The 15,464-nt window shown below is 51.6% G+C and overlaps 1 protein-coding gene across 15 annotated transcripts in view; it reads right to left on the bottom strand.

The window, feature by feature from the left end:
• The window catches only part of MAP4 (microtubule associated protein 4), a 153,032-nt gene that overhangs the window by 21,838 nt on the left and 115,730 nt on the right, over positions 1-15,464 (bottom strand). For 13 of the 15 annotated variants that reach the window (XM_066991020.1, XM_066991012.1, XM_066991021.1 and 10 more), the window contains 2 exons: positions 1,240-1,340; positions 114-326 (listed from right to left, as the gene is read on the bottom strand). In XM_066991020.1, coding sequence (XP_066847121.1) covers positions 114-326; positions 1,240-1,340 — 314 coding nt within the window. The remainder of the gene's footprint in view (positions 1-113; positions 327-1,239; positions 1,341-15,464) is intronic. The other 2 variants (XM_066991024.1, XM_066991028.1) reach the window with 1 other exon arrangement.

The following is a 15,464-nucleotide window of genomic DNA, read 5'->3' as shown; positions in this document are numbered from 1 at the left end:
CTTATCCTCCTATGTTTAGCACCAGAATTAGGTTGTGACTTCTGGGTAAAAGAGCTGGTAGGTTAACATGTAACTAAGGTCTTGGAGCTCGCGCACAAAAGCAAAGAACTTACCTTTGGTTTAGTCTCTTTTGGAGTTAAGGTGGAGGGACGTGTAGTACTGGTGGCTGGGCGTTTAGGAGTAGTGGCGGAAGTAGGACCTGCAGTAGGGCTCGTGGGCTTTTTGTTTTGGGCGGGTGCGGCAGAGGCTGGCCGCTTGGGGCTGGTAGCGGACAGAGGCCTGGCTTTCGTTGCTGCAGGCTTTGCCGATGGTGTGGATGCTGCAGGCTTTATGTTTTTTCAAAAAGCAAAATCCAGTGTAACAAAAACAAAAACACAACAAAAAGTAGCGCATTGTAAACCAAAACATCAAGCTGCAAGAACATGAAAATGATACCGAAAATGAAACAAAAACTTGGCTTTCTGTTTTCTGAGCACAGCGGAAAGATCACAACGAAGCAGCTCTGGTGCCTTCGGAGCCCCGGGGAGCTCTGCCATTCAATTCAAAGTGAACAGGATTTATTCCAGCAACATCCAAAGCAACAGAAGGAATCGCTGGTAAAGCTGGGATTAGTAATTGGGTGCTCCTGGCCATCCAGTCCCGCATGCAGTAACCAGGACACTGCTTTCCAATTACATGCACACAACGGATTGCAGGCTCTAAATCCTCGTCCGATCAGCGCCAGGGATCACAGGAGCACTGCCTGCGAGGGGACCGAGCACCCCCAGCCTCTACCCCTACTCTAACTTGGAGAATTTGGGCCTGGTTTTGTTGAATGCTGCATGCTTCTTATGCAGGCCTCTCTTATTTCATAAACAGACCTAAAATAAGAGGTTAGCAGGTCCCGAGCAGGACCTCTCAGTGCTAACTGTAATGCAAATAAATGTCTTGTAAACAACTAGGAGAGTATCAGCATAGCACAAATGTTACTGAATATGTCTACCACTTCTATACCATAGATACCAACCAGATCATTATTTTAAATAAAAGCTTACCAAGAACTCATTAAATCCATTTTCAGCCAAATTTGCTGCAGCCTGCGTTGTTTACAGCTCCCTAACTGAATGCCTTTGTTTCAGCAAAGTGGCTCACAAATGGCAGCTCAGAAAAGAGAACTCGTGTCGCCGTGGCTTAAGAAGCAGAAAAGCTGGCAAATTAAAACCGCAGAAGCAAACAGGCTCAACGTGAACCGATACCTACCTTTGTCTTCTTCTCGGGGCTGGGAGGAAGCTCTTTGTTTGGGGGCGCTGTGATATCGTTCCCTGTCACGGCTTCAGCTGGTTTGGGCTCTTCTGGTTTTGCTGGCAAAAAAAGAAAATGAACGGAGACTTAAGTTTGAGCTTTTTCGTTTGGTTGGTTTGTTTGTTTTACTTTTTCCCCCTTAATATTCAATGCTGTAACAAGAGGTGACGGAACAAGACAGTTACGGGTTGGCTATTTCTGGAAGAATTTCCCCCAAACCAGGACACTCAAGAAGAAAAATTTTCCCTGCAACAGGGGCAGGCTGACAAACGTTCATCCAGATGCCATTAGCATCCCATTACTCAGCTGATGAAGGAAAGAAAGACAGCTGCTGAAGGGAGCCTCTGGTTTAATTAAAAATAGCAAACTTTCCCATCTTTCGAGCTATTAAAATAAATCGTTGGAATACTAATGGTGAAGCTCTGGCCTCTGCCAGCTTTTACACCACGACTGTTGCCTTGAAGCCAGGTGCTATTTTCAAGCTAGCCCTACCACTCCGGCTGTTTCTTGCCAGCTGCTTTTCTTCCGCGTCTCACCCTCCAGCTGAGGCGTCGCAGAGGGAAGCAGCAGCGCGGGGACCTCACTCACACACGTGGGCTGTACGGAAACCGGTCAGCGTGGGGTGCGCGGTGCCATGCTGCTGCACACGGTGATTCGCAGCGCAAAGCCTAGGCTCGGTCGCAAGGGCGGCCAGGTTTTCTCAGCAACTGCTGGGTTTTGTCATCGCACCGAAGGGTTTTGTGCCGGGCAGGGAGCAGTGAACGCAGCGTGGGAGCCACAACCACCTCCTCCATCACTTTTAACCTTGTTAAGGTTGATGGTGGATTGTCCAGCTGGCAGCGGAAGGCTAACTACTGCCTGCCCTCCAAGGTAAACCACGTAACAGAGCAGGACGCAGAGCAGCAGCTCCCCAGGTTTCACCCCCAGCTCCCCAGGGCTGCCGAGGACCTACAACAGCACCCAGGAGAGCCGCAGCACAACTCCCCGGCGGGCAGCGCGGCGGCACAGCCATGGGTACGGCCGCCAGCCGCGTCCCCTGGCGACTCCTGGCAGCTCTGAGAAGGGCACAGCGCTAACAACCCATCGCACATCTCATCCTTTTCCCCTTGTCATCGGGGCAGCAAAACAAAGCCTGTGTCGGGTGCTTCTTTTTCTAACAACGCAGCAGATTGTTGCGCCGCAGCGCATGACGAGGGCTCACCAGACAATGGCGCAGCAATTCCAACAGTAACAGGTTGTTTTGCACGTCTTTTGAAAATTGCTGTTTATATTTCACATTTTCTCGCTTGTCAGCCTTGAAGGGAGAGCCTCAGAGGACAGTTCAGCTCTGGTACAAACGCCTTTGTTGAAACAAGCAGAATAAAATCGGGCCTTCCTCCTGCCCGGGCGATGCCCAGCAGCACAGCGGTTTTGCTCTCCTTGGTTTATTTATTTTTTCTGACTCGGGACAAGTTTAGCAGCTTTTTTTCCCTCATATTGCATTAACCCCTTCCTAGTCACTCCCAAGTCACCTTAAATGTTTTGCAGCACTGCACTTCATGGCTTTTGCGTACAAAGAAAACCTTGCAAAAAAACCAAGCACCAAAACGTCCAGGCTGGCTGCTAGTTTTAATGCAAAATTCTTAAGGGGCATTCATGTTTATCTAGAAAGTCATTTTTTTTTGTAGCTGATCGATATTGGCTCCTCTCTACTGCTTTTCTCCACGGAATCTCAATAAACCTTTATACTCTCCCTCATTTAACTTGTCAGTTTTATCTGCAGCAGTACCAGAAAGAGCGATTGTTGTGGACAGATCCTGCTGCTGAGCAGCCGCCTCCTTTCTGTCCATTCAGAGCTTCCGAGCCCCCACGCCTGGAGATTTGATTTTGGGGAGCTTTATTTGGGATCCTGCTTGTCTCCAATACAAAGACACGAGGTCACTTGCCATTGATTGGAAATCACCTCTCAGTACGGCCTGTTACTGTTATTAGATGATGACGGTGGTGGCTAATGGCAGCAGCACTAAAGCTCTCGCGCCTCGCGGCCACAGCGATGTGTCGGCTCACGAAGCCTCACACGGCTTCTCGGAAACCCTGAGCATAGCTTCAGGATTTAAACTCAGCAGCTTCCTTGCTTTTGATCGAATGAGAAGACGAAATTCACGGTGTTTCGCGCTGCCTTGTCCAACACAGGCTACAACACAGGGCGTTTGGAGGGAACAACCTCACCGAACACCCAAAGGAACCGATCCGAGCGGACGGAGGGTCTGTAAGGCGAACAAGATTGTTCTTTTTAATGGGAACATTAAAATGTAAGTAACGCTGGTGGAAGCCGGGATCGCTGGGGGGAAGCTTGCTGCATCGGAGGGCCGCAGGACGCTACGCAGCTCCCTTCTGTCGCAGCCTCTGAAGCCTGGGGGCCCGTGCACAGCCCCAGGGGACTACAGAGGGGTCGCTCTGTTCCGTGCTGCCTCGACTGGAGCCACAACCCGGTGTGCTGCCCGGCACGCTCGCTCCCCGTGTAATTACGAGGTGCTCGCTCCCACACAGGGCAGAGAATCGCCTGGGAAGATGTGCTTGTTGCAGGAAACGTTCGGAAAAGCTGCCAAATCTTAATCAAATTTGTTCATTAGTCTGCAAGAATTATTTAAGAGACTTCCCAGTTGGCCTGTTCCCCCAAGCATGGCAACAAACCTCGGGGAGGTATTTCAAGGACATCTGGCTCAGAGCTGGGACAGCGACCGCTGCCCGGGCTCCTCCCGCAGCTCCTGCTCCGTGGTGCTTGTGGGGGGACCAGCGGCCCGGCTGCGTCAGCGCCGCCAGCGGAGCTGTGCCGGGGGCAGGAGGAAGGGGCTTGAGGGAGAAAAGTGTCCAGTGTCCGGAACTGTGTCCAGTTCTGGGCTCCCCGGTACAAAAATGACAGGGATCTCCTGGAAAGAGTCCAGCGGAGGGCCACAAAGATGATATGGGGCCTGGAGCATCTTCCCTGTGAGGAAAGGCTGAGAGACCTGGGGCTGTTCAGCCTGGAGAAGACTGAGAGGGGATCTTATCAATGTGTATAAATACCTGAGGTGTGGGAGACAGAGAGATTCGGCCAACCCCTTTTCAGTGGTCTGTGGGGACAGGACAAGGGGCAATGGCCTCAAAATGAAGCCCAGGAAGTTCCGCACCAACATGTGAAAGAACTTCTTCACAGTGAGGGTGAGGGAGCGCTGGGACAGGCTGCCCAGGGAGGTTGTGGGGTCTCCTGCTCTGGAGATATTCAAGGCCCGTCTGGACGCCTACCTGGGCAACTTGCTCTAAGGAACCTGCTTTGGCAGGGGGGTTGGACCCGATGATCTGTGGAGGTCCCTTCCAAGCCCTACAATTCCGTGATTCTGTGAAGAAAGGACAGGCCACACAGGCAGCTCCGCTGCGAGAGCGCGAGGCAGCCCTGCGGCCGGTTCTCATCTCCCTCCTGCTCCTCACGCTGTGCCGCGCTGCTCCTGCACCCCAGGCTCGTTACTCAGCCTGATGCCAACCGGGGAAACCAAACTTTGTGCGAGGCACCGCTGTCTCACCAGGTCCGGGGGGGACCCCGGAAGAAATTACCCAAATCTAAGCGAGCCCGAAAACACAAATCGCCTCCGCCGTAATAACCAACCCGACAACCGCAGACTCCGGGCTTTCGTTTGAGGTTTTGCAGACATCCATTACGAGCGAGCAAACCCGATAAGCTGTGCTCATGTTTCCCTCGCAGCGATAGCGGGCGTCCTTTGGAGGCCCCGGGGCCAGCTGTGGTACTGTGGGGTGCAGGGACCCGCGGGCAGCCCGCTGCCCCCACGGGGCTTTGGGACTTCGTGTGGATGGAGCGGGTAACAGAGCCGCTGGGTGATGTTGGACAAAACAGGCTCTGAGAAAAAGGCTAGCGACAACTATCCTGCACGTCACAGACAGTGGCAATGTTTCCTTGACAAGGTTCCGCTCTCACCTGCTCCAGGAGGGGTTTGGCACACAGATACGTGCCCTCTCTTATATAAAGATCTCCCCAAATTCAGCAGTCTGACAATTTACCGAAGGCAGTCCCCGCGCTGCAGTCGCAGATGGCTCACCACATCCCAGAGGCTGAAGCTCCACTGGGCACGCCGGGGCCAGCAATAAATTAAAAAACGTGTTTTTAAATGAGTATGTCACCAGAAACCACGTATTTGCTGTTACTGGGTGAAGGACCCGGCAAAAAGACAATGTGGTGCTCAGGTAAAAGTGAAGTCAGTGGGAGCAAGAGTCCTAGCAAATACGGAGCAGCGACTCTCAGGAGCAGTAAAAAGAGGATGCTCTGGGCCAAGGATGACACTTGGGAAAACAGGCTTCAGGTCCTTGCTATAAAAGGGGACAATACTGTTCTTCTAGGTCATGAAAATTACAAAAAGATAACTTGTCTCACACTACCAGGGTAAGCCATGAAGAGCACGAAGGAGGAGGTTTACACAAAGCAATCGAAGGACAGATGTGTTTAAGACAGATCTTCTTTTCCCCACCAAAGAACAGAGCAGAGGACAGCTACTTTACCATCGTTTTAAGACCAAAACTGTCCTCCAAGGCTCAATTTTAATTTTTAAACAGACTGTTATACGGTTGCTTATATACAGCTCAGGAGAACAACTTCTGACGGAGCCCCCAAGCGTATCTCACACGTAGTCATTCAGCCCCAGCCCAGCTATCGCCTCTCCAGAACTCCAAGTCACAAGATCCTGATGCGCAGCTTCTCCCATGGTTAGCTTTCCTGTAAGGAGACTTCCTCTCCTTAGAAAACAGGTTAAGAAATTGAATCACAGAACCACAGCGGGGTCTGGGTGGGAAGGGACCCCAAAGCCCCCCATGGCCACCCCCTGCCGTGCCCAGGGCCCCCTGCCCCCAGCCCAGGCTGCCCCCAGCCCCATCCAGCCTGGCCTTGGGCACTGCCAGGGATGGGGCACCCACAGCTCCTGGGGGCAGCCTGCGCCAGGCCTCACCGCCCGCAGGGGGAAGGATTTCTGCCTTGGATCTAACCCAGACCCACCCTCTGATGCCTTAAAGCCGTCGCCCCGTGTCCTATCCCTACACCCCCTGCCCAAGAGTCCCTCCCCAGCTTTCTTGTAGGCCCATCACAAGGATTTACAGAACCTCCCTCCAAATGGATAAGGAACTATTCTGATGCAGGGTGTGGCTGATTTTATGTTCGGCTGTTTGGAAACCATGGGTGTCTTCCAGATGAAAAAGGAACAAGACAAATCAAATTTAGTCTTTCGACAGAGGTTTCCGAATGCTAACGGGGGCTCTCCCTCAAAAGCAGCACCAAATGGTAGCCAAGTCCGCTGTAATCTGAAAACAGAAGAGCTGGGCAAAGGGAAACGACAGCACGGGTGACGTTCAGCCTCAGGCCCCTGACGGAGCAGCAGAGCGCGGCGTGGCCCGGAAAGGCAGGACAACGCGCACCGCCGCGCCGCTCCTCCCAGCTGGCCCAGGTGCCAACTGCACATACGGACAGCTCGGGCAATGCTTCAGGTTTTTAACCTTGGCTCGTCACTGGAAACGCAATTATACCTCTTGTGAGAGCTCAGCGACCTGCCTGCGTGGGTGCAGCACCGGGGCCAGGCAGCGCAGCGTCGCCTCCAGGTCCCGCCGGGTCGGGCTGCTCGCAGCCGGCAGCTTCCCAGCGTAAGGAAAAGGTTTTTCAACGCGAGGGAGCTCAAGCGGAGGCCCAAAAGCACTGCGTGATCTCCATCATTGGAGACTTGCAGACCTTGCAAGGGACAGATGTGGCCCTGGAGCTACGTGACCTACTTAGACATGATCTTGAGTTTGGGGTTAAAGCAGAGACCTCCGGAGCCCTGCTCCAATCTGAGTGACTATTACAGCATTGTAGAGGAGGATGCCCACACCATACGCAATTAATCATATGTCTTCTTGAAACCAGGAGCTGTTTATGAATAGAGTAACCATATATAGTTTTCCTAACCATAAGGAAAAGAAAAAAAAAATCCACTGTTCTCCAAAATAAATCCCTCTCACCAGCCTGTGACTCACAATCTAGGGACGACCCGATCCGGAGGTGATGTCTGTAATTCTTCCATGAGCTTGCCCAACAGCTTTTTAGGCAAAGTAATCATTTAATATTAGAATGACAGAATAATGCAGGTTGGAAGGGATGTCTGGAGGTCACTTAGCCCAATTCCCGACTCAAAACAGGCTCAAACTACACCAGATTGCTCAGGACGTGGTTCAGTTGTATCCTGAGCACCCCCGGTAGCGCCTGCTGCTGTTACTTTCATTTGACGACCCACATTCTTAGACCGGAAAAACCGAACAGACTTTTCTTGTTCACAGTTTCTGTCATTCATGATACAATTTGTGTCATTCATAGACAATATCATACCCATCCCTTCTCCAAGTCCTCTCTCCTCCAGGCTTGAAAATAAAGTTATTCAGCCATTCTCCATGTGAATTTCTCCAGTGTGATGCCTTTGTTTGTCATCTTTTTAATTCCACTACAACCTCTCTGAGGCAGAGGACAACAAGCAGATTTACATCTTGTATTCAGAACAGAACGGTGTAAAGCTTTTATAAACTGATGCAATTGTTTCCCTAGTTTGATCTCTTTTCCTTTCTGAACTCCTACAATTTCATCTGCTGAAGGAAACCCACACAAAGGCATCCTTATGACATCCACGTATTATAAAATCCCTACAACAGCACCATTATTGCTCCTCCTCAGCAAGTGCAGGAACAAACCCACGAGGGTTACAGCCCGTGCTACGTGACGCCGAGCGGGAACACAAGGGGAGCACGCACAGACCTCCAGCCTTTCAGAGCCCTTCACAAGCAGTTTTGCTGTAGCAGATTTCTCGTGAAAGCTGTTAGCGTATGTGAACAAATAAATAAATCGGACGCTAAATCTGAGAAGCTTTACCGTTCATGTTTCCTTCCCTGAAAAAGTAAAATTAGGAAAAAGTACTTAGAGAAACACAGGAGCATCTTTAAAAGTCAACTGCACGGTTTTATGAATGATGGAACTTGTGTAGAACGAAACCCATGGGCGTGTATCTCTTAAGCGTCATGCTGCAACTCATTCACGAACTGGCATTCCCCAAAATTCATTCTCCATGTCAAAAGGAACAGGCAAAGACCCCATTGTAATGTGGCTTAAGTGGATCTTAAAATGCCAACAGCAAGCACTCCCATTTTCTGCTGCTGTGGTAAGCAAAAGCCTGAAAAAAAAAGTGAAGATAGGTGGTAGCGGTCATTATTTACCACGCAGCTGGAAGGTTATGAACGTTAGGTCTTGCTTTCCTTTCTTCCCTTTCATTGACTAGTTAAAGGAGCATTTCAGCGGGCCCCTGAGAGCACAGCCCCTCAGTCCTCTCCTCCCACCCTTCCCACCCGCTCCCCCTTGCTGGGTCTGCACCCCACCTGCCTGGTGCCCAGGCTCTGCCTCAGGTCGGCTCGTTCCAGGCTTCGAGCTGCACGTGGATTTGTGGCTGCATTCAAACGCGGTGGTGAATGAGGCCACACGCTCATCCTCCATATCCCCAGCAAGGGATATTGGGCAGGCTAAGCCGAACTAAAACATCATTCACTGCACCAGCTCCGTAATTCTCGTAAGGATTAGAGTCATCAACAGAAAATCCATTAAGAGAAACAGATTAAGCAATAAGGCAATGACCATCTTTACTCTCCCTCTTCAACGTAAACAACCTTGGAAACAAAACCAGACCACGTTCGATACTGCTTCTGCCCAGATGTTGCAGAGGCACGGGTTCTTGTTCATCCGTCCTCCTCCAGCAGGAGCTGCTTCATCACAAAGCCCACCCAGTTAAAGCCTTTCTGTCGGAGGTTCGTAAGACAAAACTATCTACAAATACACCAAGCCCCAGTTTAAGCAGAAATACAACCCTATCTGCTTTCCCCTCTCCAGAGAAAGCTAAACAAAATGTCTCCTGCTTGACCCAAATACAGAACAGGTAAGCGTTTTCTTTGGCACAGAATGCAACTCCATCAACGTGTACACTTTGGCTTATTATCAGGAATCGAGGAACAGACCAGATGTTCTCCTGGCCTGCATCTTCTAAGCCCAGGTTGATTCGTTAAGGCTATTTTTTACCTGAGAAAGAAAGTCCTAAATCAGTGTCCTAAATCACAGAAATCCTAAATCAGACACTGAAATCAGATGTTTATTTAGAGTAAGTACCACACATTCTGTCTGACTACAATACTGTGTTAAAAATTTGATGCTGGACATGAAAAAAGCTGGAACTCATATTCCATATTCATTCTCATATTCATATTCTGTCCCTGAGACTGCTCTAGATGTCGGAGAAGTCTGAGAGCGCTTCAAAGCGACAGCCGGGGCTTGGGCACGCCTGGGCAGGGGATCCCGGGCTTCCTTTCAGGTACTGTAAGCGTGCAACTGCAATCCCCCTGTTCCAAGCGCAAAAGCATTTCAAGCACGATCCCGTCTCTGAGCCGAGCACACGGATAAGGTATCACCCGTGATGCAGCCGGTCCCATGTCACGCTCCTGCACCTCCCTGCCCTCCAGCCTGACCTCTCCTGCGCTCTCCCTGCCTCGAAGCATTTCCAGAGCCCTGCCACCCGACCCCATCCCCTGGCTTTTGCTGGCTTTGAGGAACGTATGACAGCACAAGGGACATTCTGATTTATGGAACTGTTACAACACTTTCCGCATCAATTTCCAACCCACTCCCAGGCTGACCGTGTGTACACCAAGGAAGAATTTTCGCCAGGCTGCTCTGTTCATCTCCTCTCTGCTGACTTTCTCCTCTGCCCCGCAGCCTGCAGCCCTTTGTTTCTTTTCTCATTAAAAGCCTGATTTCATCTGGCAAGGAACCTTGTCAGCAAGCCACCATCCACCCCAGTAACATCACTTGAACGAGTATCAATAATTCGTTACAAGGTGCTTGGGCTGATTTTTCCTAATCCCGTAATTAACTTTAATCTATTTAATGTGGGGCGATAGGCTTCCCACCCTCACCCAGCAGTGACTCCAGTCTCAGGCTCTACATTTATCTCAACCACAACACAACGAAGCGTGCTGCTGTAAAACACCACGGGAGACTGAGAAATTATGTCGGGTTGCACACCTTGCTTACAGATCGATGGAGAAGGGGTCAGGAAACCAGGACAATTTTCCCGATGCATGTATCGGGCTACAAGTATCAGAGAGGCGACGGTCTCGGCTGAGCGTGCTCCAGCGGTGCCTGGAATCTCTGATATTTCAGAGTGAAAAGTATTTGAACTTGGAGGAAATTCAAAGAAAAAGAGAAAAGGCAGAAGGCAAAGGCAGTGGGGAACCACGTTTGTGTAAGTGAGACCATCGGAGCTGACATCTTAGGTATGTGCAAGAAATCACACGCTGGCTTCTACACAACGCCAACATGAATCGAATCTATTGTTAGTGCAGGAAACAATGCGACCTCTTGTTCTGGGAAGAATCTGCAGTGATTACGGATGAAACAAGGGACCAGAACAAGTTGCACAGTTCAGCTCTGACCAGTTCGAACCCGCAGCCGCGGTCTCTCGCTTGAACTACCTGCCGTGGGCACGCAAGACTTGAACGGGTATTCCTTCCCGACAATTTTTAGACTGACATTTAACTAGGTGTGCAGTCATACTCCTACCCAACTATGTGTAAGAAATATTTTATGTGCAGTTCTAGGTCACCCTAAAACCAGGAGTGGTAGAGGTTTAGCAAAAAACAACAAGACCCACAAAAAACCTAGCTGTATAGGGCCGAGGAAAGCTACTTTGGGCAGCAGTTCTGAGAAATGCCACTCAGGTAATTCACATCTGCTTGGGCGATTCTTTCAGGAAATTTGAGGATGAAAACAGGTTCAAGAGACAAAAGTTGTTCCCCTTGAATGTAAGTTCAGACTGAACAGATAGAAGAGAGAGAAGGAAAACCCGTTTACATCGGATCACACAGATCTGTTGGCCATTTTGGATACACTGCCTTGTGGCTGGGAGGAGACTTGCAAGGGGAATATCAAGACCAAAGCAAGGAGGCTGCTAGGGATACGAACGGGTAATCGAGCCCTGAATGAAATGCAAAGGACAGATTTACCATCAGTTCTACACGTACAGCCACGGCTGCTTGCTTGGCTGCGCTGCGTTCATCGCAACTGCCTCTCTGCTTAGTAGCGGCGGAGAGGAAGCTGAAGCTCGCCGCAAAGTGTGAAGCCTTTCGGAAACATCCAAGGAATTCCTGTCTGTTTCCTTTTGCATTCCAAAAATGCTTTCTAAGCTGCAGATACACAAAGCAAAGAAAATGTTTATTGCTTCTACTGCTATGTTTTCTTCCTGCAGCAAATATTTGCAGCCTGTATTTCTTACGAAGGCATCATAGGCAACAGAACAAAGCAAACCCGACCTGCCCAATTCCTACCTGTCAGTTTTGGAGAAGGGAATAAAAAAGCAGTTACATACAACTCCCATCTCCTTACCTAGGAAAACCCTCGTGCTGCCTGCCCATTCAGTTATTACCAGACCAGATCGCACTGAGACCTGTGGTTTTAAGGGCTGTAAACAAGCTTTTATAACACACATCGCGAGAGTGCAAAATTTCCAACCCAAATGCTTAAAAAAGCTCGGTAACACAAACTGGTTGTCTACGGAAAGCAACCGACCGAAGAGCTAAGCGTTCCCGTCTTTCAGTGACCTTTCCATCGCTGGTGCTCAGCCCCTCGGGGGAAAACATGCCAATCCACTTGAAATCGTTTTTAGTGGTTTTCTGATTTAAAGATCCCACATACGGGTCCGTGTTCGGGATGGTGCCTCTAAGCTCCGCAGAATGGCCGGCCTGGCCGAACCTGGCTTCCTGGGTGTCCAGAGCACAAAGCTCCTTGCTAAAGACACCACGGCCTCGCTGCAAATAAACTTGGGTCACAGAGCAGATGTTGGCGAACCCCGATACCGCAGAAATTCCCTAACATGGAAGGTGCACGGCACAAGTATACGGGAGCGTGTAAGCAGGAGGGGGAACGCCTGTTTGTATGTGTTGGTAGCGATAGGACAAGGGGGAATGGTTTTACACTAAGACAGGGGAGATTTAGGTTGGAAATTAGGAGAAAGTTTTTCACTCGGAGGGTGGTGAGGCACTGGAACGCGTTGCCCTGAGAGGCTGTGGATGCCCCATCCCTGGAGGCATTCAAGGCCAGGCTGGATGGGGCTCTGGGCAGCCTGCTCTGGTGGCTGGCAACCCTGCCCGGAGCAGGGGGGTTGGAACTGGATGATCTTTAAGGTCCTTTTCAACCCAGGCCATTCGATGATTCTATGGCAAGCACGGGATTTTTTCTGCTCCCCGCGGCTCCGGTCCCCGGCCGAGCAGCCAGCCCTGCGGGCGCCCTCCCGAACCGCAGCTCGAAGCCAGGAGCTCCGGGAGCGCTGCTGGCTCCTGCCCGCGTCGGGGCCTGACATCTCCGCTCAGGCTCCGGAGGACTGATGTCCGCAATCCGTGACGCGCTGCCACCAAACCTGACACTGCTGCATCTCACGGCTGCCGGAGTGACTCAAAGTCTGCGCACCAAGCAGGCCGTGAGGGGCAAGGCAGCTCCGAGATAACCAACAGGGCCGAGGACATGTCGGCACTCCGGAGCCGGGAGCTCTGCGCTGCCAAAACCTCTGGAGGCGGGCCCGAGCACGAGCTCTGGAAATTGAAGCATCTTAAAGAAATTATTAGCGAAAAGTAAAAGCCGTTACGGACAGAAGAGGATCGCGCTGAACGTGACTACCGATAGCTGGAAGCAAAACATCGTCAGAGCCATCTCCCAGGCTGCCAAGCGCCTGGGGCCGACCATTGGGTGTCACTAACACGCCGCCGAAGCAGGAGACACGCATCTAATCCCGTAGCTCGCACAGCACAGGCTGCCCCTCCACGCTCACTGCTGTGCAGAGCCCAACACCCCCAAACCAAGCGTTTCGGAGCCGGACCTGGGCAGCACACCCCTTGGCCCATCGCGGCGTTCCTCCCCCCGCCCCAGGTGCCACCATCTCCCGTTCGTCGTAGCGCCCAAGGCCGAGCACACCAGCCGACTGCACAAGAAGTGGTCGGATGCAGGAATCCTCGTGCACGCCTTTTGTCTTTATTCCCTGACACATTTTCTTTCATCTCCCCATGAAAGCTCAGGCAACAAAGACAAAAAGCACGCCGACCCTCCTCACACCCCAAACCTGGGGAAAAAGCAGGTATACTGTTTTTTGGGGACAGATGCTGTTCCAGGCTGGAGAACAACAAATAACTTCTCTTTTCATGAATTCTGCATCTGGGAAGACGGCCCTCGCTCACCACAGCACCGCCACGCAGCAGACCACCGCAAATAAAAGCTGCTATTGCCACTGAGGCTCCAGGGGAGGGGAGGCTGCGATCAGGAACAGGGAATTCCATTTTGCATCTCGGCACCGAAGTACTTCGGAAGAGCTTAACTACAGACATCACCCTACCCGGGTACTCCTGCCGGCCGGCTCAAATGAACACCGAAGGGTGTAAAAGCTTAACTGAAAAGGACAATGCTCAGATCTCCGTGGGAGAAGCTGCGAGGTTTTAACTTCGCTAACGCCCTCGGCTCCTAACAATACGGCTCGCAAGCCAGCAGGGTACCGATGCACGCGGGAGGGAGTGGCAAGAGGGTGCTGAGCAGAGACCTCTCACCGTGCGGATGCTACAGACTTCAGCATCTATTTTAGGAACCCAGGAAGCAATTCGGGGGCTGCTGCTAAAACAGCTGCTGTGGAATCAGCCAGGCAATCATTATTTATTTATTTTTTAATTTTTTCCTCCATTTTTGTCCACCCAAAAAATACATCCTTTGTTCTAAGTACCGGAACCTGAACTGTGTCAGCCCCGCCAGGTGTGCCGAGCACCCACCCTCTGTCTGCAGCCTGAGAAGTCACTTAGCTGCTTCCTACTGTCTGCCTGCTCCCAAGGGAGGTAAAAATTAGCAACATACCATCACGTGGTAAATCTCCTTGCTTGGGAGACGGAGTGCTCTGCACATCGCTGACCTCGATTTCTTTTCTTTCCAGCGGAGCAGTTTTGCTGGCTTCCATCTCAGCGCATTTGCTTTTGGGAGAGTCGAAGCCGGCGGCCCCATCGGCGCCGTTCCTCTTCTCCCCCTTCGCCGCCGCCTCCTCCCTCCCTTTGTCGTGGCCGCTGATTTCAGGGATTTGCTCCAGTTTGCTGTGATACAAGCCCGGGCTGCCCAGCTCCTTCCTGGCCGAGTTGCTGCCGCTGCCCCGCTCCTCTCTCTTCTTGGCAGCCGGCTCCTCGGCCGGCAGGGGCTGGGGCTCCTTCACCACCACCAGGCTGGGCAGCCCCGCGCGGCTCTGCTCCGTGCCCGCGCCGCACGCGGCCGCTTGCTCTTCTGACACAGTCATTGACCTCTTCATCGGGGCGCCCGGCTTCCTGGCCGTGGGGCTCGAGCACTGGGTCAGGCTGCTATTAGGAGAGAGCAGACCGGTAGCGACGTCTTCTCTAAGCACCGGCTCAGGGTATTTGTCAGCCAGGTTAAGGGTTAGGGGCACGGACAAGTGCGAGCACTCGGACATTGCACGCCTCATTGCCTTCCTTTGGTGGGCAGCCCTGTTCAGAAAATTGCCGTCGTCTGCACAGCTCAGCTTGTCTTCCATCTCTTCCTCCATTTCGGTGGTATTATTAAAGTCACTACTTTTGGAGTCATCTTGCGCGAGCTCCACGGTTGTAGTCGGGGGTTCTGGCTTAGATGCAGGTAAGGAAGAAGAAAATCCACTCTGCACATAGTTGTCATTAACCACCCCAATTACACAATAGCTGGGGGCTCCATCTTTTTTCACGGCTGCTTCCTTAGACCCTGAATTGTCAGGCAGGATGGGGTGGAAATTAGGATTCCAGACACTGATCTCCTGTTCCTTCATGTATTTGCTGGGCTCGCTCTCCGACACGGACAGATTGGGCAGGTTTGGGTCTGGCTGGCACTTGGTCTCCATTCCAGCCTTCCCGGCTGCCTTCTCCTGATCGGTGATGGCTTCATTTTTACCCAGCCCGGAACAGGATTTTTCAGCTCCTGCCTGCCCCAAATGAAAATCTGTAGTTTTAGGGTTTGCGAAGTTCCCCTCCGCAGAAGGAAACGTTTCAGAAATCAGAGACCAGCTCTCAAGGTGACCTGCAGCTGCCTGGTATTTTTTGCCTTGCACCTC

Source organism: Anser cygnoides, chromosome 2, assembly GCF_040182565.1.
Source record: "Anser cygnoides isolate HZ-2024a breed goose chromosome 2, Taihu_goose_T2T_genome, whole genome shotgun sequence".
NCBI lineage: Eukaryota > Metazoa > Chordata > Aves > Anseriformes > Anatidae > Anser > Anser cygnoides.
Note: the sequence above shows the minus strand (reverse complement) of the source record. Positions and strands in the feature narration are given on the sequence as shown.